At 42.4% G+C, this 24,536-nt stretch overlaps 1 protein-coding gene across 3 annotated transcripts in view; it reads right to left on the reverse strand.

Moving 5' to 3' along the window:
- Positions 1–236: 236 nt before the first annotated feature.
- Positions 237–24,536, reverse strand: part of gabrb3 (gamma-aminobutyric acid type A receptor subunit beta3) — a 113,647-nt gene continuing 89,347 nt past the window's right edge. For 2 of the 3 annotated variants that reach the window (XM_062038786.1, XM_062038787.1), the window contains exons 5-10: positions 22,521–22,741; positions 18,126–18,208; positions 15,879–16,016; positions 13,156–13,308; positions 2,425–2,669; positions 237–724 (exon numbers count right to left, since the gene is read on the reverse strand). In XM_062038786.1, the coding sequence (XP_061894770.1) occupies positions 377–724; positions 2,425–2,669; positions 13,156–13,308; positions 15,879–16,016; positions 18,126–18,208; positions 22,521–22,741 (1,188 nt within the window). In that variant the 3' untranslated portion in view covers positions 237–376. The remainder of the gene's footprint in view (positions 725–2,424; positions 2,670–13,155; positions 13,309–15,878; positions 16,017–18,125; positions 18,209–22,520; positions 22,742–24,536) is intronic. The other variant, XM_062038788.1, reaches the window with a different exon arrangement.

The following is a 24,536-nucleotide window of genomic DNA, read 5'->3' on the forward strand; positions in this document are numbered from 1 at the left end:
CGTGTTCCAACGTTGTGGGCGTGTCACAACGTTGTGGGTGTGTTCCAACATTATGGGCGTGTCGCAACATTTGTTGGCGTGTTCCAACATTGTGGGCGTGTTCCAACGTTGTGGGCGTGTTCCAACATTATGGGCGTGTCGCAACATTTGTTGGCGTGTTTTCAACATTGTGGGCGTGTCACAACATTGTGGGTGTGTTCCAACATTGTGGGCGTGTTCCAACGTTGTGGGCGTGTCACAACATTGTGGGTGTGTTCCAACATTGTGGGCGTGTTCCAACACTGGCTGGCATCTGGAGTGAGGACAGGAGGTCACAGGCGGGTTCTAAAAGAGACAAAGCATGTTTGCGACACACAACAGCACAAAGAGTCACAAGTTAGTTGACGTAATAAAGCCAGTAGACGACGTTGAAGAAGGAGAAGCTGAAAGGGAAGATGAAGCGAGACCAGCGGTCGATAGTGTTCACGTCCGTCAGGTCGGGGATTTTGATCTTGAGCTGCGACGAGCGCCGCCTCAGTCGGCTCCTCCTGAGCTGGGCGTTCTTGTCCAGGCTGCGGCGGCCCGACCACTCGCTGCTCCTCCTGTGCTGCACGCCCGAGGAGTTGTCCAGCGCCAAGGGGGCGGAGTTATGTGTGGTCTCGCACAACATGGTGGTGACCTCGTTACCTCCCACCTCGTTGTGGATCTCCAAGGTGGTCAGCAGGATGTTGCCCTGGGAGTCGGCCTGAACCAAGACAGAGTGAAGAACCGCACTTTAGAACTTTGATTTGTTACTTTTTCATATTAATCTTGCATACTTTAGCATGGCTGGTCATGTTTTATGTTCTTGTATTGACAAAATGATGCAAAACTATTTCTACCAAGTCATAAAGGATTAAAGACAAATGTTAGCATTGTGGTAGCACTACTGCCACCTACAGGACTAAAGAGGAACATTAGCATATTTTGGTGGTAGCAGTACTGCCACCTACAGGACTAAAGAGGAACATTAGCATATTTTGGTGGTAGCAGTACTGCCACCTACAGGACTAGAGAGGAACGTTGACATATTTTGGTGGTAGCAGTACTGCCACCTACAGGACTAAAAAGGAGCATTAGCATATTTTGGTGGCAGCAGTACTGCCACCTACATGACCAAAGAGGAACATTAGCATACTTTTATGGTAGCAGTACTGCCACCTACAGGACTAAAAAGGAACATTAGCATATTTTGATGGTAGCAGTACTGCCACCTACAGGACTAGAGAGGAACTTTGGCATATTTTGGTGGTAGCAGTACTGCCACCTACAGGACTAAAGAGGAACATTGGCATATTTTTATGGTAGCAGTACTGCCACCTACAGGACTAAAGAGGAACATTAGCATATTTTTATGGTAGCCGTACTGCCACCTACAGGACTAAAGAGGAACATTAGCATATGTTTATGGTAGCAGTACTGCCACCTACAGGACTAAAGAGGAACATTAGCTTATTTTTATGGTAGCAGTACTGCCACCTACAGGACTAAATAAGAACATTAGCATATTTTGATGGTAGCCGTACTGCCACCTACAGGACTAAAGAGGAACATTAGCGTCCAGCTCTTTTTGGGGGATCGCGAGGCGTTCCCAGGCCAGCTGAGAGACATAGTCTCTCCACCCTGTCCTGGGTCTTCCCCGTGGCCTCTTACCAGGCATACGTGCCCTAAACACCTCCCCAGGGAGGCCTCCGGGAACCACCTCATCTGGCTCCTCTCGATGTGGAGGAGCAGCGGCTTTACTCAGAGCTCCGGAATGGCCGAGGTTCTCCCCCTATCTCAAGGGAGAACCCCGCCACCCGACAGAGGGAACTCATTTCGGGGGCTCGTACCCGTGATCTTGTCCTGTCGGTCATAACCCAAAGACCATGACCATAGGTGAGGATAGAAACGTAGATCGACCGGTAAATTGAGAGCTTTGCCTTCTGGCTTAGCTCCTTCTTCACCATGACGAACCGATGCAGTGTCCGCATCCCTGCAGACGCTGCACCGATCCACCTGTCGATCTCCCGATCCACTTGTCCCTCACTCCTGAGCAAGCCTCCAAGGTACTTGAACTCCTCCACTTGGGGCAAGATCTCCTTCCCAACCTGGAGATGGCTACCCGGATAATTTCTATATTGCAAGAATTGTGTTGAACCGGACTTGTCCAGGGTTTACCCCGCCGATCGCCCGAATGCAGCTGAGATGGGCTCCAGCACCCCCCGTGAATCCGAAAGGGACAAGCGGTAGAAAATGGATGGATGGATGGATGTGTTGAACCCAGATTTGATTCTGATTCAAATTGTTCCCCAAAAATGGGGAACCTACTGAACCGTGAGCCGCATGCCTCATGGACGTCTTCTTCTTCTGCTCATTAAAGACAAAGGCCAGTGGACAAGATGTCCTCAAACCTCTCCTCCTCACCGTGGGCCGGTCGAAGTTGGCGCGGTCATTGTTGGCTTTCAGCGCCTTCTCGGCCAGCCTCTTCTGAATCTGTGGCCCTCGCCCAAAGAAGATGTAGTTGACGAAGGCGTACTCCAGCAGCGCCAAGAAGACGAAGACGAAGCATCCCATCAGGTAGACGTCGATGGCTTTCACGTAGGGGATCTTGGGTAGCGTCTCCCTCAGGTGGGTGTTGATGGTTGTCATGGTGAGCACGGTGGTGATGCCTGCAACACAAAAAACTCTGTGTTTAGGTACAAAGCATACCGTGGATTTTTGTGGACTGGATTACTTGATGGGAGCGTCTGGCAGAGTCTCCCGACAGAGAGAGTTTTAATTCCCACCTCTGCAAGAACTTCGGACATGTTACGAGAGTCGTCCGAGCGGACCATGTTCCGTGCCTCTATTGTTGAGGCGGCCGATTGGAGATGCGGTCGCAAGGTGGTTGGTGCCTGTCATGGCAGTAATCCCAGAACCCCACCAGTGGTGAGGTATTCCGTCAAGCTGTAAGAGGAGTCCTTTTGTCCTCATGGGACTCCGCAGGCAGCGGACAGGTACCGACAGACCATGCGGTGTACGGCTTTGGTGGTCTCAAACTCAAACATGGGAGAAGTTTGGAACGACTTCCGGACGGCTTCGAAGTGATTCTGGACCACCTTCTTCCGCCTCAGGAAGAGGGAGCAGTGCACTGTCAACATGTACACGTGTATTGTGGGGACCGGAGCCGTGCATAAAGAGAGTATGGACAAGTCGGTTTCAGAGTTGGTCCCAAACATGGCGCCCTGTAGTCACGAGAAGGGCTTTTGACCAATCAGAGAGAGTGTGGCCAGAGGAGCTCCTAAATGATTGGTGAAAAGACCCCCACGTGTCTACAGGCCGCCATGTCTGGGACCAACTCTGAAACCGAATTGTCCGTACTCTCGCTGTAGGTGGCTCTGGTGGCGGTGATGTGCTGCCAACTTCCATTTGGGATTTTTTGGATCTGTGGACCCATGGAATCCCACCGACACGTCTTCCTATGAGGAAGCAGTGTCTGGGGACTCTGGGGTGGGCTCTTCTATTTCTGAGGCTGAGGTTGCCGAGGTAGTTAAAAACCTCAGTTCTGTGTATTTGTGTATATATGTTTATATGTGTATATATATATATATATATATATATATATATATATATATATATATATATATATATATATATATATATATATATATATATATATATATACATATGTATATATGTATGTAAATGTATATATGTATATCTATGTATAAATATACTGAAAATATATATATATCAAATATTTATGTATGTATATATATATATTGAATATGTGTATATATTTGTATATATATTGAAAATATATATATAGAATATGTATGTATATATATTTTGAATATGTGTATAGATATCAAATATTTATGTATGTATATATATATTGAATATGTGTATATATTTGTATATATATTGAAAATATATATATAGAATATGTATGTATATATATTTTGAATATGTATATATATATATATATATATATATATATATATATATACATATATACATATATATGTGTGTGTATATATATATATATATACTGTATATATGTGTGTATATGTATACACTATATGTGTGTATGTATATACATATATATGTATATGTGTGTATATACAGTATATGTATATATGTATATGTGTGTATATACAGTATATGTATATATATATATAGGTGTGTGTATATATATATATATATATATATATGTGTGTGTGTGTGTGTATATATATATATATATATATATATATATATATATATATATATATATATATATATATATATATATATATATATATATATATATATATATATATATGTATGTATATGTGATTGATTGAGACTTTTATTAGTAGGTTGCACAGTGAAGTACATATTCCGTACAATTGACCACTAAATGGTAACACCCGAATAAGTTTTTCAACTTGTTTAAGTCGGGGTCCACTTAAATTGATTCATGATACAGATATATACTATCAGATTTATACTATCGTCATAATACAGTCATCACACAAGATAATCACATTTAATTATTTACATTATTTACAATCCGGGGTGTGGAGGGGGGGTAGGGGGGGATTAGGTTTGGTTGTTATCAGTCATCAACAATTGAGAACAGAGAAATGGATATTGGAACAGTGTAGGTCTGACTTGGTAGGATATGTACAGCAAGTAGTGGACATATATATATATATATATATATATATATATATATATATATATATATATATATATATATATATATATATATATATATATATATAGAGAGAGAGAGAGAGAGAGAGAGAGAGAGAGAGAGATCAGAAGGCATAAGAAAAAGTATATGCATTTGATTGTTTACATTTGATTATTAACATTCCGGGGAGGGTGTTAGTTTAGGGTTGTAGCTGCCTGGAGGTGTTCTTTTATTGCGGTTTTGAAGGAGGATAGAGATGCCCTTTCTTTTATACCTGTTGGGAGCGCATTCCACATTGATGTGGCATAGAAAGAGAATGAGTTAAGACCTTTGTTAGTTCGGAATCTGGGTTTAACATGGTTAGTGGAGCACCCCCTGGTGTTGTGGTTATGGCGGTCATTTACGTTATGGAAGTAGTTTGACATGTACTTTGGTATCAGGGAGGTGTAGCGGATTTTATAGACTAGGCTCAGTGCAAGTTGTTTAACTCTGTCCTCCACCTTGAGCCAGCCCACTTTGGAGAAGTGGGTAGGAGTGAGGTGTGATCTGGGGTGGAGGTCTAGAAGTAATCTGACTAGCTTGTTCTGGGATGTTTGGAGTTTAGATTTGAGGGTTTTGGAGGTGCTAGGGTACCAGGAGGTGCATGCATAATCGAGAGTTCCCGCCAGAATCTTCATGGTGCTTTTGTTGACCAGAGAGGAGATGTACGTACAAACCCTGTTTCCATATGAGTTGGGAAATTGTGTTAGATGTAAATATAAACGGAATACAATGATTTGCAAATCCTTTTCAAGCCATATTCAGTTGAATGCACTACAAAGACAACATATTTGATGTTCAAACTCATAAACTTTTTTTTTTTTTTTGCAAATAATAATTAACTTAGAATTTCATGGCTGCAACACGTGCCAAAGTAGTTGAGAAAGGGCATGTTCACCACTGTGTTACATGGCCTTTCCTTTTAACAACACTCAGTAAACGTTTGGGAACTGAGGAGACACATTTTTGAAGCTTCTCAGGTGGAATTCTTTCCCATTCTTGCTTGATGTACAGCTTAAGTTGTTCAACAGTCCGGGGGTCTCCCTTGTGCTATTTTAGGCTTCATAATGCGCCACACATTTTCAATGGGAGACAGGTCTGGACTACAGGCAGGCCAGTCTAGTACCCGCATTCTTTTACTATGAAGCCACGTTGATGTAACACGTGGCTTGGCATTGTCTTGCTGAAATAAGCAGGGGCGTCCATGGTAACATTGCTTGGATGGCAACATATGTTGCTCCAAAACCTGTATGTACCTTTCAGCATTAATGGCGCCTTCACAGATGTGTAAGTTACCCATGTCTTGGGCACTAATACACCCCCATACCATCACACATGCTGGCTTTTACACTTTGCGCATAGAACAATCCGGATGGTTCTTTTCCTCTTTGGTCCGGAGGACACGACGTCCACAGCTTCCAAAAAAAATGTGAAATGTGGACTCGTCAGACCACAGAACACTTTTCCACTTTGTATCAGTCCATCTTAGATGAGCTCAGGCCCAGCGAAGCCGACGGCGTTTCTGGGTGTTGTTGATAAACGGTTTTCGCCGTGCATAGGAGAGTTTTAACTTGCACTTACAGATGTAGCGACCAACTGTAGTTACTGACAGTGGGTTTCTGAAGTGTTCCTGAGCCCATGTGGTGATATCCTTTACACACTGATATCACTTGTTGATACAGTACAGCCTGAGGGATGGAAGGTCACGGGCTTAGCTGCTTACGTGCAGTGATTTCTCCGGATTCTCTGAACCCTTTGATGATATTACGGAGCTTAGATGGTGAAATCCCTAAATTCCTTGCAATAGCTGGTTGAGAAAGATTTTTCTTAAACTGTTCAACAATTTGCTCACTCATTTGTTGACAAAGTGGTGACCCTCGCCCCATCCTTGTTTGTGAATGACTGAGCATTTCATGGAATCTACTTTTATACCCAATCATGGCACCCACCTGTTCCCAATTAGCCTGTTCACCTGTGGGATGTTCCAAATAAGTGTTTGATGAGCATTCCTCAACTCTATCAGTATTTATTGCCACCTTTCCCAACTTCTTTGTCACGTGTTGCTGGCACCAAATTCTAAAGTTAAAGGCCTACTGAAAGCCACTACTAGCGACCACGCAGTCTGATAGTTTATGATGACGTTTGCGCGTGACGTCAATGGTTGAAGCGGAAGTATTCGGACACATTGTATCCCAATACAAACAGCTCTGTTTTCATCGCAAAATTCCACAATATTCTGGACATCTGTGTTGGTGAATCTTTTGCAATTTGTTTAATGAACAATGAAGACTGCAAAGAAGAAAGCTGTAGGTGGGATCGGTGTATTAGCGGGAGGAGGACTTTGAGTTGGATAGCAGACGCGCTATCCGACGCTAGCCGCCGACCGCATCGGTGATCGGGTGAAGTCCTTCGTCCTTCCGTCGATCCCTGGAACGCAGGTCAGCATGGGTGTTGATGAGCAGATGAGGGCTGGCGTAGGTGGATAGCTAATGTTTTTAGCATAGCTCTGTCGAGGTCCCGTAGCTAAGTTAGCTTCAATGGCGTCGTTAGCAACAGCATTGCTAGGCTTTGCCAGGTTGGACAGCATTAACCGTGTGGTTACAGGTCCAGTGTTTGGTAGTATTGTTGATTTTCTGTCTATCCTTCCAGTCAGGGGCTTATTTCTTTTGTTTCACGTTAGCTCCGTAGCTAAAGTGCTTCGCCGATGTATTGTCGTGGAGATAAAAGTCACTGTGAATGTCCATTTCGCGTTCTCGACTCTCATTTTCAAGAGGATATAGTATCCGAGGTGGTTTAAAATACAAATCCGTGATCAACAATAGAAAAAGGAGAAAGTGTGGAATCCAATGAGCCAGCTTGTACCTAAGTTACGGTCAGAGCGAAAAAAGATACGTCCTGCACTGCACTCTAGTCCTTCACTCTCACGTTCCTCATCCACGAATCTTTCATCCTCGCTCAAATTAATGGGGTAATCGTCGCTTTCTCGGTCCGAATCGCTCTCGCTGCTGGTGTAAACAATGGGGAATTGTGAGGAGCCTTTCAACCTGCGACGTCACGCTACTTCCGGTACAGGCAAGGCTTTTTTTTTATCAGCGAGCAAAAGTTGCGAACTTTATCGTCGATGTTCTCTACTAAATCCTTTCAGCAAAAATATGGGAATATCGCAAAATGATCAAGTATGACACATAGAATGGATCTGCTATCCCCGTTTAAATAAGAAAATTTCATTTCAGTAGGCCTTTAATGATTATTTGCACAAAAAAAAAAAGTTTATCAGTTTGAACATCAAATATGTTGTCTTTGTAGCATATTCAACTGAATATGGGTTGAAAATGATTTGCAAATCATTGTATTCCGTTTATATTTACATCTAACACAATTTCCCAACTCATATGGAAACGGGGTTTGTATATATATATATATATATATATATATGTCTTAATTAGATTATCCAAAAAATAGTGCTCGATACCGTGGTAGAGCGTAATATGTATGTGTGGGAAAAAAATCACAAGACTATTTCATCTCTACAGGCCTGTTTCATGAGGGGTTTTCCTCAATCCTCAGGAATCTCCTGAGGATTGAGGAAAACCCCTCATGAAACAGGCCTGTAGAGATGAAATAGTCTTGTGATTTTTTTCCCACACATATATATATATATATATATATATATATATATATATATATATATATATATATATATATATATATATATATATATATATATATATACATACATACATACATACATACATACATACATACATACATACATACATACATACATACATACATACATACATACATACATATATATATATATATATATATATATATATATATATATATATATATATATATATATATATATATATATATATATATATATATATATATATATGTATGTATGTATGTGTGGGAAAAAAATCACAAGACTATTTCATCTCTACAGGCCTGTTTCATATATATATATATATATATATATATATATATATATATATATATATATATATATATATATATATATATATATATATATATATATATATATATATATATATATATATATATATATATATATACACACACAGTATATATATAAATAAATATATATGTAGGTGTGTGTTTGTATATATTTTGTTTTAGACAAAACATCTAAGAAATCACTGTGCGTCTCCAGGCTGGACCGCCGCGTCTCGTCTATTTCTGTGTCTTGGGCGTCGGTTGCGTAAGCGGTCCCAAAATGTAGCGCTGGAGCGGCGTGTGCGGGGGAGAGTGGCGAGCGGTGTGGGACCATCGCATCGATCCCAGCGTGAGAGGCAAGAACAAAAAACCTCAGATTTGAGGAGAAGGCTGTGCAACGTTCTCTCAGACTAAAGCAACAATATGTAATAGCTGCACTTCTCGACACCCTCCAGACTCCCAATGTTAGCCTGCACTCACCTATTTCAGTGGACCAGCCAGGACACCGCTTTTGTTAGCCTTAGCGTCAATGCTAACATCCGACATCTTAAATGCATACTCACTTTGCTCCTTTGTGTACGTGAACGTTAGATTAGACTTTGTCCATCCATTCACACGTGTGTTTATGTGAAAGAACTGACAGATGTTCATATTGTCTGTGAATGGACAGACGCGCCAAAGTTTGCACTCGGCTGTATGTGAACGGACAGACAAACGTTGAATTGATGCGTATATACAGTGGGGCAAAAAAGTATTTAGTCAGCCACCCATTGACAATCAATGGGTGGCTGACTAAATACTTTTTTGCCCCACTGTATGTGAATGGACAGACATGTAAATTGTGTGTGCACTATTAATGTGAACTGACAAACTCGTTAACATTGTGTGTATGTGAATGGAGAGAGACGTGTTTGAATTTAGCCTGTATGTGACGAGACAGATATTTACAACAGCTGTGTGTATGTGAATGGACTGACAGATGTCTAAATTATGTGTGTACAGTATAAATGGACACTCAACATTATGTGTGTATACAGGAATAGACATGTTTTAATTGTATGTTTACTGTATATGTGAATTACTGTATATGTAAATGGACAGACATGTTTGCCTCATGTGAATGGGAATGGAGGCACACATGCTCGAATTCAGTGCGTGTGTGAATGAACATACAGTATATTTGCAATAAGTATATATATGAGAATAAACAGACACATGTGTAGTTTGTTTATAAATGTGTATGTGAATGGAGAGACAAATGGTTGAATTCAATAGTCAAATGGATATTTACTGTGTGTGTGTGTGTGTGTGTGCGTGTGTGAATGAATGGACAGACATACTTTAGACTTCAATGGAAAATACAATCGAAGGACGCAGATTTCCCTTGCCTTGGACGCGGGTCACCGGGGCCCCCTTCTGGAGCCGAGCTCGGAGGTGGGGCACGATGGCGAGCGCCTGGTGGCCGGGCCCGTCCCCATGGGGCCCGGCCAGGCACAGCCCGAAGAGGCAACGTGGGTCCCCCCTCCAATGGGCTCACCATCCATAGCAGGGGCCATAGAGGTCGAGTGCAATGTGAGCTGGGCGGCAGCCGAAGGCAGGGCACTTGGCGGTCCGATCCTCGGCTACATAAGCTAGCTCTTGGGACGTGGAACGTCACCTCGCTCGGGGGGGAAGAAGCCTGAGCTAGTGCGCGAGGTGGAGAAGTTCCGGCTATATATAGTCCGACTCACTTCGACGCACAGCAAGGTCTCTGGAACCAGTTCTCTCGAGAGGGGCTGGACTCTTCGGGTGGGGGGGGACGGGTCCTGACTGTCGTTTGCAATTACGCGCCAAGCGGCAGCTCAGAGTACCCACCCTTTTTGGATTCACTCGAGGGAGTACTGGAGGGTGCTCCCCCGGGTGATTCCCTCGTTCTACTGGGGGACTTCAACGCTCATGTTGGCAACGACAGTGAAACCTGGAGAGGCGTGATTGGGAAGAATGGCCGCCCGGATCTGAATCCGAAGGGTGTTTTGTTATTGGACTTTTGTGCTCGTCACAGATTGTCCATAACAGACACATGTTCAAGCATAAGGGTGTCCATATATGCACTTGGCACCAGGACACCCTAGGCCGCAGTTCCATGATTGACTTTGTAGTTGTGTCATCGGATTTGCGGTCTCATGTTTTGGACACTTGGGTGAAGAGAGGGGCGGAGCTTTCTACCATTTACCACCTGGTGGTGAGTTGGCTGCGATGGTGGGGGAGGATGCCGGACAGACCTGGCAGGCCCAAACACATTGTGAGGGTCTGCTGGGAACGCCTAGCAGAGTCTCCTGTCAGAGAGAGTTTCAATTCCCGCCTCCGGAAGAACAGAATGAACATGTCACGAGGGAGGTGCTGGACATTGAGTCCGAGTGGATCATGTTCCGCACCTCTATTGTCGAGGCGGCTGATTGGAGCTGTGGCCGCAATGTGGTTGGTGCCTGTCGTGGCGGTAATCCTAGAACTCGTTGGTGGACACCGGCGGTGAGGGATGCCGTCAAACTGAAGAGAGAGTCCTATCGGGTTCTTTTTGCTCATAGGACTCCGGAGGCAGCAGACGGGTACCGACAGGCCAGGCGGTGTGCGGCTTCAGTGGTCGCGGACGCAAAAACTCAGACATGGGAGGAGTTCGTGGAAGCCATGGAAAACGACTTCCAGACGGCTTCGAAGCGATTCTGGACCACCATCCGCCGCCTCAGGAAGGGGTAGCGGTGCAATGTCAACACCGTGTATGGTGGGGATGGTGTTCTGCTGACCTTGACTGCGGATGTTGTGAATCAGTGGAGGTAATACTTCGAAGACCTCCTCAATCCTACCAACACGTCTTCCTATGAGGAAGCAGTGCCTGGGGAATCTGTGGTGGGCTCTCCTATTTCTGGGGCTGAGGTTGCCGAGGTAGTTAAAAAGCTCCTCGGTGGCAAGGCCCCGGGGGTGGATGAGATCCGCCCGGTGTTCCTTAAGGCTCTGGATGCTGTGGGGCTGTCTTGGTTGACAAGACTCTGCAACATCGCATGGACATCAGGGGCGGTGCCTCTGGATTGGCAGACCGGGGGTGGTGGTTCCTCTCTTTAAGAAGGGGAACCGGAGAGTGTGTTCCAACTATCGTGGGATCACACTCCTCAGCATTCCCGGTAAGGTCTATTCAGGTGTACCGGAGAGGAGGCTACGCCGCATAGTCGAACCTCGGATTCAGGAGGAACAGTGTGGTTTTCGTCCTGGTCGTGGAACTGTGGACCAGCCTTATACTCTCGGCAGGGTCCTTGAGGGTGCATGGGAGTTTGCCCAACCAGTCTACATATGCTTTGTGGACTTGGAGAAGGCATTCGACCGTGTACCCCGGGAAGTCCTGTGGGGAGTACTCAGAGAGTATGGGGTAGCGGACTATCTGATTGTGGCGGTCCGCTCCCTGTATGATCAATGTCAGAGCACTGCCGGCAGTAAGTCGGACCCGTTTCCGGTGGGGGTTGGGCTCCGCCAGGGCTGCCCTTTGTCACCGACTGTGTTCAAAACTTTTGTGGACAGAATTTCTGGGCGCAGTCGGGGCTTTGAGGGTATCTGGTTTGGTGGCTGCAGGATTAGGTCTCTGCTTTTTGCAGATGATGTGGTCCTGATGGCTTCATCTGGCCAGGATCTTCAGCTCTCACTGAAACGGTTCGCAGCTGAGTGTGAAGCAACTGGGATGGGAATCAGCACCTCCAAGTCCGAGTCCATGGTTCTCTCCCGTAAAAGGGTGGAGTGCCATCTCCGGGTTGGGGAGGAGATCTTGCCCCAAGTGGAGGAGTTCCAGTACCTTGGAGGGAAGAGTGGATCGTGAGATCGACAGGCGGATCGGTCCGGCGTCTTCAGTAATGCGGACGCTGTATCGATCCGTTGTGGTGAAGAAGGAGCTGAGCCGGAAGGCAAAGCTCTCAATTTACCGGTTGATCTACGGTCCCATCCTCACCTATGGTCATGAGCTTTGGGTTATGACCGAAAGGACAAGATCACGGGTACAAGCGGCCGAAATGGGCTTCCTCCGCCGGGTGGCGGGGCTCTCCCTTAGAGATAGGGTGAGAAGCTCTGTCATCCGCGAGGAGCTTAAAGTAAAGTCGCTGCTCCTCCACATGGAGAGGAGCCAGATGAGGTGGTTCGGGCATTTGGTCAGGATTCCACCCGAACACCTCCCTAGGGAGGTGTTTCAGGCACGTCCGACCGGTAGGAGGCCACGGGGAAGACCCAGGGCACGTTGGGAAGACTATCTCTCCCGGCTGGCCTGGGAACGACTCAGGATCCCCCGGGAGGAGCTGGACGAAGTGGCTGGGGAAAGGGAAGTCTGGGCTTCCCTGCTTAGGCTGCTGCCCCCGCGACCTGACCTCTGATAAGCGGAGGAAGATGGATGGATGGATGGATGGATGCACATTAGCATGTTTGGCTGCACATTAGCATGTTTGGTTGCACATTAGCATGTTTGGCTGCACATGAAGTCGTACCTAAAGCTACTCTGGCGGCCGAGGCGTCGTAGTTGATCCAGAAGGAGACCCAGGACAGGATGGTGATGAGGGTGGAGGGCATGTACGTCTGCAGGATGAAGTAGCCGATGTTTCTCCTCAGCTTGAAGCTGAGCGACAGGCGAGGGTAGGCACCTGCGCGCAATCAACACGTCACTGTTAGCGTTTCTCTCATTAGCGTGACAGCCACTCACAATCTCGCACATGGCGGGCGTCGCTACGCTAACCCGCCACGGCGGCTGGGCTGTTGATGTGCCTTCTTGCGAGGTTAGCAAGGCGCGACACCTCATTAGCGTAAACGTAGCGCTTGAAAAAACGCTGACGTCCCACAATATGGAGTCGGAGGCTGGATAGTCCAAACTTCTTCCAGCGAGGGCCACATGAATAAACCTGGAAGGATGCGGGGGCCACTTTGATACATTAAAGATGCTAAAACCAACGCAATAGGTCAATCAAGCATTGCTAACAATAGCATACTAACTGTTTTAGCCAAATTTTGCAGCCTCAGACTCATATAACTTGGCAGTTGACACATGCATGCTAACATCAACATGCTTAATATATTTTTGGGCCAATTTTGCAGCGGAACACGTCAGAGTCATATGACACATGCTAACTGTTAGCATGCTGACATTAGCATGCTAACTTTTTTTTGCCAATTTTGCAGCCGAATATCTCAGAATTAACTGTTAACAGAGTTGACTGTTAGCATGCTAAAATTAGCATGCACATTTTTTAATTTACATTTTGACGCTCTAGAGTCTTGGTACCTAACACACTAACTGTTAGCATGCTAACATTAGCATTCTAGCATGCCAATTTTGCAGCCGAACACTTCGGAGTCATATAACCTGGTAGTTGACACACGTTAACTGTTGGCATGCTAACGTTAGCTTTCTAGCATGCTAACTTTTTTTTAGCCAATTTTGCATCCAAACACTTCAGAGTCATATGATTTGGTACTTGACACATGGCAACTGTTGGCATATTGACATTAGCAAACTACCATTAGCATGCTAACTTTCTTAGCCAATTTTGCAGCTGAACACTCTAGAGTTATATGACTTGGTACTTGATAGATGCTGACTGTTAGCATGGACATTTTTTTAAAGCTAATTTTACATGCCGACACTGCAGAGTCATATGACTTAGTACCTGACGCATGCCAACAGTTAGCATATTTACATTAGCATATTTACATTAGCATACTACCATTAGCATACTAACTGTTTTAGCCAAATTTTGCAGCTTTAGACTCATATAACTTGGCAGTTGACACATGTATGCTAACATTAACATGCTAACTTTTTTTAACCAATTTTGCAGCGGAACACTTCAGAGTTGTATGACTTGGCACTTGACACACGTTAACTGATAGCATGCTAACGTTAGCACTCTGGCATGCTTACTGTTTTAGTTAATTTTGCAGCCAAACACTTCCGAGTCATATGACTTGGTATTTGACACATGCCAATTGTTAGCATACTGACATTAGCACACTAGCATACTACAATTAGCATGCTAACTTTCTTAGCCAATTTTGCAGCTAAACACTCCAGAGTCAGATGACGTGGTACTTGATACATGCCAACTGTTAGCATATTCACATTGGCCTGCTACCATTAGCATGCTAACTTTCTTAGCCAATTTTGCAGCCGAACACTTCAGAGTCATATGACTTGGTACTTGACACACGTTAACTGTTAGCATGCCAACATTAGCACTCCAGCATGCTAACCCTTGTAGCCAATTTTGCAGCCAAACACTCCAGAGTCATATGACTTGGTACTTGACACATGCCAACTGTTAGCATATTAACATTAACATGCTACCATTAGCATGCTAACTTTCCTAGCCAATTTTGCAGCCGAACACTTCAGAGTCATATGACTCGGTACTTGACACACGTTAACTGTTAGCATGCTAACATTAGTATACACATTTTTTAAAGCTAATTTTACATGCCGACGCTCCAAAGTCATATGACTTGGTACGTGACACATGTTAACTGTTAGCATGCTAACAGTAGCATTCTAGCATGCTAACTTTTTTTTCCAATTTTGCAGCCAAACACTTCAGAGTCAAATGACTTGATACTTTGTAACTGTTAGCGTGCTGACATTAGCATACTTCCATTAGCATGCTAACTTTTTTTTGGCCAATTTTGCAGCCGAATACCTCAGAGTCATATGACTTGGTACTTGATACATGCCAACTGTTAGCATATTAACATAAACATGCTACCATTAGCATGCTAACTTTCTTAGCCAATTTTGCAGCCGAACACTTAAGTCATATGACTCGGTACTTGACACACGTTAACTGTTAGCATGCTAACATTAGCATACACATTTTTTAAAACTAATTTTACATGCCGGCGCTCCAAAGTCATAAGACTTGGTACGTGACACATGTTAACTGTTAGCATGCTAACAGTAGCATTCTAGCATGCTAACTTTTTTTTCCAATTTTGCAGCCAAACACTTCAGAGTCAAATGACTTGATACTTTGTAACTGTTAGCGTGCTGACATTAGCATACTTCCATTAGCATGCTAACTTTTTTTTGGCCAATTTTGCAGCCGAATACCTCAGAGTCATATGACTTGGTACTTGATACATGCTAACTGTTAGCATACCAACAATAGCATTGTAGCATATTAACATTAAAATGCAAACTTCCAAAGACCAACGCAAAGTATTTTACCGGTGGAGAAGACCACGTTCTTGGAGACCAGCTTGTAGTCCACGATGGAGAACTGCGGGAGCTCAATTCGCGTCACGCCCGTCACCGCCGTGTCGCCTCCTTTCCAGTAGAACTCGATGTCGTCGGTCGTGTAGCCGTCTGAAGCGCAAAGCACCACATTGAACAAATTAATCGTGGGTACGTGAATGGATTTACATAGGTTTGCATCATGTGTGCGTATGAAAAGCTGCTCATATGATCGTTTTGTTTCACATTAAGTGTGTATGTGAATGGAAAAACATGTCTACGTCACGTGTAGAGTGTGAATAGACTTACATGGGTTTGCATCATGTGCGTATATAAAAAGCTGCTCATTTGATTGTTTTGTTTCATACTAAGTGTGTATGTGAATGGACAAACAGAGGTCTACATCATGTGTACAAAGTGAATAGACTTACATAAGTTTGCATCATGTGTGTATGTGAAAGGCTGCTCATATGATCATTTTGTTTCATATTAAGTGTGTATGTGAGTGGACAAACAGATGTCTACGTCATGTGTAGAGTGTGAATAGACTTACATATATTTGCATCATGTGCATATGTGAAAGACTGCTCATATGATCGTTTTGTTTCATATTAAGTGTGTATGTGAATGGACAAACATGTCTACGTCACGTGTAGAGTGTGAATAGACTTACATGGGTTTGCATCATGTGCGTATGTGAAAGGCTGCTCATATGATCGTTTTGTTTCATATTAAGTGTGCATGTGAATGGACAAACAAATGTCTATGTCACGTGTAGAGTGTGAATAGATTTACATAGATTTGCATCATGTGCGTATGGGAAAGGCTGCTCATATGATCGTTTTGTTTCATATTATGTGTGTATGTGAATGGACAAACAGAGGTTTACGTCATGTGTAGAGAGTGAATAGACTTACAGAGTTTTGCATCATGTGCATATATGAAAGGCTGCTAATGTGATCGTTTTATTTCATATTATGTGTATGTGAATGGACAAACAGAGGTTTACGTCATGTGTAGAGAGTGAATAGACTTACAGAGTTTTGCATCATGTGCCTATATGAAAGGTTGCTCATATGATCGTTTTATTTCATATTATGTGTATGTGAATGGACAAACAGAGGTTTACATCATGTGTAGAGAGTGAATAGACTTACAGAGTTTTGCATCATGTGCATATATGAAAGGTTGCTCATATGATCGTTTTATTTCATATTATGTGTATGTGAATGGACAAACAGAGGTTTACGTCATGTGTAGAGAGTGAATAGACTTACAGAGTTTTGCATCATGTGCATATATGAAAGGCTGCTAATATGATCGTTTTATTTCATATTATGTGTATGTGAATGGACAAACAGAGGTTTACGTCATGTGTAGAGAGTGAATAGACTTACAGAGTTTTGCATCATGTGCCTATATGAAAGGCTGCTCATATGATTGTTTTTGATATTAAGTGTGAATGGGAATGGACAAACATATGTCTACATCATTGTAAGTGTACTGTATGTGAATGGACAGACATGTTTACACTGAGTGTATGTAAATGGACAGACATACAGTATGTTACACTATGTGTACTGCATGTGAATGGACAGACGTGTTTACACTATGACTGTTTATGCATATGTCAACATCAGATGTGTAAATGCACAGGCAAATGTGTACCTTTTTGTATATACGTGAATGGACAGATGAGAGCACAGTTGGGTGTCTTACTGTCGGTGGAAAGCGGTGCTGCTTTTCTTTTATTTTGCCCAAAGTCGCTGCATACTTTATTAGTACAAGTGTTGTTTATGGTGGTGTCTCCATTTGCATACAGTTTGTCGGGTCACGCACTCATTCCTCAGTTAAAAAAGGCAAAAAAAAGACCCTGAGCTTGTGGATTGACGAGCGTACGACGCGTGGCAATGAATCACTGGAGTACGTGCGGGAGGCCCGATGGCAGGCAGCTGATTTATGAGTGCGGAAGCGCTGATTGCAGCACATGTAAATCGTGTCGCGTACAGACACGCGCTTACAGCCTTGTAAAGGATGGGAGGGGCGGGCACACATTTCATCCCCGCTAATGAGGGTGCCCGATCGCTACTGTGTGTGTGTGTGTGTGTGTGTGTGTGTGTGTGTGTGTGTGTGTGTGTGTGTGTGTGTGTGTGTGTGTGTGTGTGTGTGTGTGTGTGTGTGTGTGTGTGTGTGTGTGTGTGTGTGTGTGTGTGTGTGTGTGTGTGTGTGTGTGTGACTCACAGCTCTCGATCTCCAGCGTGCAGTTCTGCTCGTCCAGCGGGTATCTCCTCAGGTCCATCATGCAGGCGGCCGTGGTGGTGATTCTGTGAGGGGAGAAACGCGCAGATGAATAAAAATAAAGAAGTTTACGGCTTGCTGTGTCAGGCAGGGGGCGCCACTCTCACTCTCACGCCAGCATTGCAGCGCACTTGGAAACAGGAAGTGCTCCGGTCGCACATCAACAGTTTTGAAAAAGCCAAAGAACTGAAGAAGTGCAATGTTTACACTTGTATGTGAAAGGACAGACAGATGTGAATGGACCGGCGTATCTTTGTTAACTGTGCATGTGAATGGACTTACGTATATGTACATGAAATTTATATGTGAACAAACTCACATATCTTTACATTATTTGTTTATGTGAATGGACTTACATTTATTTACATACATTTTATATGTGAATATACTGGCAGCTGAGATAGGCTCCAGCACCCCCCGCGACCCCGAAAGGGACAAGCGGTAGAAAGTGGATGGATACTGGCATATCTTTACGTAAACTGTGTCTGTGAATAGACTGGCCTATCTTCACATTATTCGTTTATGTGAATAAAACGACATATCTTTATTTAATTTGTATGTGAAAGTACCAACATATCTTTACAAGAATTACATTAACTTTGTATGTGAATGGACTGACATTGCTTTACATTAAATGTGTATGTAAATACACCAACATATCTGTACAGTACCTATGTATGTGAATGGACCAACATATATTTACGTTAATTTTGTCTGTGAATAGACTTACATATATTGACGTTAATTTTGTATTTGAATAATGACATATCTTTACGTTAACTTTATGTGAATGGACTTACATATATTTGCATTAATTGTATATGTGAATGTACGGGCATATCTTTAAGTAAACTGCGTCTGTGAATAGACTTACATATATTGATGTTAATTTTATATGTGAATAGACTGGCATATCTTTACATTATTTGTTTATGTGAATGGACTTACATATATTTACATGAATGTTATATGCGAACATACTGACATATCTTTACATGATTTGTTTATGTGAATGGACTTACATATATTTACATTAATTGTATATGTGAATATACTGGCATATCTTTACGTAAACTGCGTCTGTGAATAGACTGGCATATCGTTACATTATTTGTTTATGTGAATGGACCGACATATCTTTATTTGTGTGTATGTGAAAGTACTAAGATATCTTTACAAGAATTGTGTAAATGGACTTACTCATCTTTACATTAACTTTGTATGTGAATGGACTGACATTGCTTTACATTAAATGTGTATGTAAATACACCAAAATATCTTTACAGTACCTATGTATGTGAATGGACCAACATATCTTTACGGTAACTGTCTGTGAATGGACTTACATACTGTATATTGACGTTAATTTTATATGTGAATATACTGGCATATATTCACGTAAACTGTGTATGTGAATAGACTTACATATAATGACGTACATTTTATATGTGAATATAATGACATATCTTTACGTTAACTGTATGTGAATGGACTTACATATATTGATGTTAATTTTATATGTGAATATACTGGCATATCTTTACGTAAACTGCGTCTGTGAATAGACTTACATAAATTTATGTTAATTTTATATGTGAATAGACTGACATATCTTTACTTAAACTGTGTACGTGAATAGACTTACATATATTGACGTAAATTCTATATGTTAATAGACTGGCATATCTTTAATTTAACTGTGCATGTGAATGGACTTACATATATTTTCATGAAATGTATATGTGAACATACCGACATATCTTTACATTGTGTTTATGTGAAAGGACCAACATATCTTTATTTAATTTTGTATGTGAAAGTACCAACATATCTTTACAAGAATTGCGTAAATGGACTTACTTATGTTTACATTAACTTCGTACATTAATGTACTGACATTGCTCTACATTAAATGTGTATGTAAATGGACCAACATATCTTTACAGTACCAGTGTATGTGAATGAGCCAACATATCTTTACGTTAACTGTGTCCGTGAATGGACTTACATATATTGACGTTAATCTTATATGTGAATGGACTGGCATATTGTTAATGTTAATTTTGTATGTCAATGGACTTACATATGTTGACGATATTTTATGTGTGAATTAACTGACATATGTTTGTGTTAACTGTGTATGTGAATGGACTTACATATTTTTTACATGAATTTTGTATGTGAATATACTGACATATCTTTACATAAACTGTGCATGTGAATGCACTTACATATATTCACGTTAATTTTACATGTGAATATACTGACATATCTTTACGTTAATTGTGTATGTGAATGGACTTACATATATTTACGTTAATTTCATATCTGAACATATTGATATCTTCACGTTAACTGTGTCTGTGAATGTACTTACATGCATTTACATTAATTTTGTATGTGAACATACTGACATATCTTTGCATTATTTGTTTATGTGAATGGATCGACATATCTTTACAATAATTGTGTATGTGGATGGACTTACTTATATTTACATTAACTTTTTATGTGAATGGACTGACATTGCTTTACCTTAAATGTGTATGTAAAGACCAACACATCCTTACAGTACCTGTGTATGTGAATGGACCAACAGATCTTTACTTTACCTGTGTCTGTGACTGAAGGGACATATCTTTATATCATTTGTATATGTGAATGGACATATATATCTTTACGTTATTTATGTATGTGACTGGACAGACATATCTTTATATTATTTGCATATGTGAACGGACAGACATATCTTTACAGTATTTATGTAGATGAACAGATAGACATATCTTTATATTATTTGTTTATGTGAATGGGCAGACATATCTTTATATTATTTATGTATATGAATGGACAGACATATCTACATTAATTGTGAACGTGAATAGACAGAAATATCTTCATCTTATTTATGTATATGAATGGACAGACATATCTTTACATGAATTGTGTAAGTGAATGGACAGACATATCTTTACATTGTTTATGTATGTGACTGGACAGGCGTATCTTTATAGTATTTATGTATGTGAATGGACAGACATATCTTTATATTATTTGTATATGTAAATGGACAGACATATCTTTATATCATATATGTATATGAATGGACAGACGTATCTTTATATTATTTATGTATGTGAATGGACAGACATATATTTATATTATTTGTATATGTAAATGGACAGACATATCTTTATATCATATATGTATATGAATGGACAGACATATATTTACATGAATTGTGTAAGTGAATGGACACTTTATATCGGTTATGTATGTGACTGGACAGACGTATCTTTATATTATTTATGTATGTGAATGGACAGACATATCTTTATATTGTTTGTATTAGTAAATGGATGGACAGACATATCTTTATACCATATATGTATATGAATGGACAGACATATCTTTACATTGATTGTGTGTGTGAATAGACAGATATATCTTTATATTATTTATGTATATGAATGGACAGACATATATTTACATTACTTTTCTATGTGAATGGACAGACATATCTTTATATCATTTATGTATATGACTGGCCAGACATATATTTATATAATTGTTTTGTATGTGAATGGACAGACATATCTTTATATTATTTATGTATATGAATGAACAGACATATCTTTACACACATTTTCTATGTGAATGTACAGACATACCTTCATATTTATATATGTGACTGGACAGACATACTTTTACACAAATTTTCTATGTGAATGTACAGACATACCTTCATATTTATATATGTGACTGGACAGACATACCTTTACACAAATTTTCTATGTGAATGTACAGACATATCTTTATATTATTTATGTATATGACAGGCCAGACATATCTTTATATTATACATGTATGCGAATGGACAGACATGTCTTTATATTATTTATGTATATGAATGGACAGACATATCTTTACATTAATTTTCTATGTGAATGTACAGACATACCTTTATATTTACAGTATATGTGTGACTGGACAGACATATCTTTACATTAATTTTCTATGTGACTGGACAGACATATCTCGATATTATTTATGTACATGAATGGCAGACATATCTTGACGTTATTCGTGTAAATGAACGGACGGACATATCTTTACACGAATTGTGTATGTGAATGGACGGACATACCTTGACACGAATTGTGTATGTGAATGGACCGACAGCTACACAACTAGTTTCAGTCAAGAACGTTACGATGTGACCTGTCAAAAGTGTTTCAAGAAGGTCACAGTTTGACACCGGAACAGATGAACGCACGTGTGTAAACAAAAGGGAACCACGGTGGTTTGTCCTTTCTTGCATCACGCAGTAAAGCTCACCGCAGGCCGTAGAGGACGGTGCCGTCGGGGTGCAGTCGGATCATGCGGTTCTTGACGGTGACGCCGTGCACGAAGGACTTCTTGTCGTTGAGGAAGTAGGTGTCGGGCACCCACAGCTGGTCGGCCACGCGGTTGTCCAGGGTCAGGTTGAGGGGGATGCCCAGGTAGGCCAGGCGCTTGTCCCTCCAGTACTGCTGGAAGTACATGGTCAGCGTGTAGTCCTGCAGACGGACACAGGACCAGGATTACTACTAGTACTGCTGGAAGTACATGGTCAGCGTGTAGTCCTGCAGACGGACACAGGACCAGGATTACTACTAGTACTGCTGGAAGTACATGGTCAGCGTGTAGTCCTGCAGACGGACACAGGACCAGGATTACTACTAGTACAGCTGGAAGTACATGGTCAGCGTGTAGTCCTGCAGACGGACACAGGACCAGGATTACTACTAGTACTGCTGGAAGTACATGGTCAGCGTGTAGTCCTGCAGACGGACACAGGACCAGGATTACTACTAGTACTGCTGGAAGTACATGGTCAGCGTGTAGTCCTGCAGACGGACACAGGACCAGGATTACTACTAGTACTGCTGGAAGTACATGGTCAGCGTGTAGTCCTGCAGACGGACACAGGACCAGGATTACTACTAGTACTGCTGGAAGTACATGGTCAGCGTGTAGTCCTGCAGACGGACACAGGACCAGGATTACTACTAGTACTGCTGGAAGTACATGGTCAGCGTGTAGTCCTGCAGACGGACACAGGACCAGGATTACTACTAGTACTGCTGGAAGTACATGGTCAGCGTGTAGTCCTGCAGACGGACACAGGACCAGGATTACTACTAGTACTGCTGGAAGTACATGGTCAGCGTGTAGCCCTGCAGACGGACACAGGACCAGGATTACTACTAGTACTGCTAGAAGTACATGGTCAGCGTGTAGTCCTACAGACGGACACAGGACCAGGATTACTACTAGTACTGCTGGAAGTACATGGTCAGCGTGTAGTCCTACAGACGGACACAGGACCAGGATTACTACTAGTACTGCTGAAGTACATGGTCAGCGTGTAGTCCTGCAGACGGACACAGGACCAGGATTACTACTAGTACTGCTGGAAGTACATGGTCAGCGTGTAGTCCTGCAGACGGACACAGGACCAGGATTACTACTAGTACTGCTGGAAGTACATGGTCAGCGTGTAGTCCTGCAGACGGACACAGGACCAGGATTACTACTAGTACTGCTGGAAGTACATGGTCAGCGTGTAGTCCTGCAGACGGACACAGGACCAGGATTACTACTAGTACTGCTGGAAGTACATGGTCAGCGTGTAGTCCTGCAGACGGACACAGGACCAGGATTACTACTAGTACTGCTGGAAGTACATGGTCAGCGTGTAGTCCTGCAGACGGACACAGGACCAGGATTACTACTAGTACTGCTGGAAGTACATGGTCAGCGTGTAGTCCTGCAGACGGACACAGGACCAGGATTACTACTAGTACTGCTGGAAGTACATGGTCAGCGTGTAGTCCTGCAGACGGACACAGGACCAGGATTACTACTAGTACTGCTGGAAGTACATGGTCAGCGTGTAGTCCTGCAGACGGACACAGGACCAGGATTACTACTAGTACTGCTGGAAGTACATGGTCAGCGTGTAGTCCTGCAGACGGACACAGGACCAGGATTACTACTAGTACTGCTGGAAGTACATGGTCAGCGTGTAGTCCTGCAGACGGACACAGGACCAGGATTACTACTAGTACTGCTGGAAGTACATGGTCAGCGTGTAGTCCTGCAGACGGACACAGGACCAGGATTACTACTAGTACTGCTGGAAGTACATGGTCAGCGTGTAGTCCTGCAGACGGACACAGGACCAGGATTACTACTACTGCGCCGGCAGGAAGACATCAATCATTCATAGTCGCCTTCCACCATCGACCATCACAAAAGCTTTTTAGCGCCGCTGACTCCGCTAATGTTGTCTTGAATAAGTTAGCAAAT

This window comes from Entelurus aequoreus, linkage group LG27, assembly GCF_033978785.1.
Source record: "Entelurus aequoreus isolate RoL-2023_Sb linkage group LG27, RoL_Eaeq_v1.1, whole genome shotgun sequence".
NCBI classification, from domain to species: domain Eukaryota; kingdom Metazoa; phylum Chordata; class Actinopteri; order Syngnathiformes; family Syngnathidae; genus Entelurus; species Entelurus aequoreus.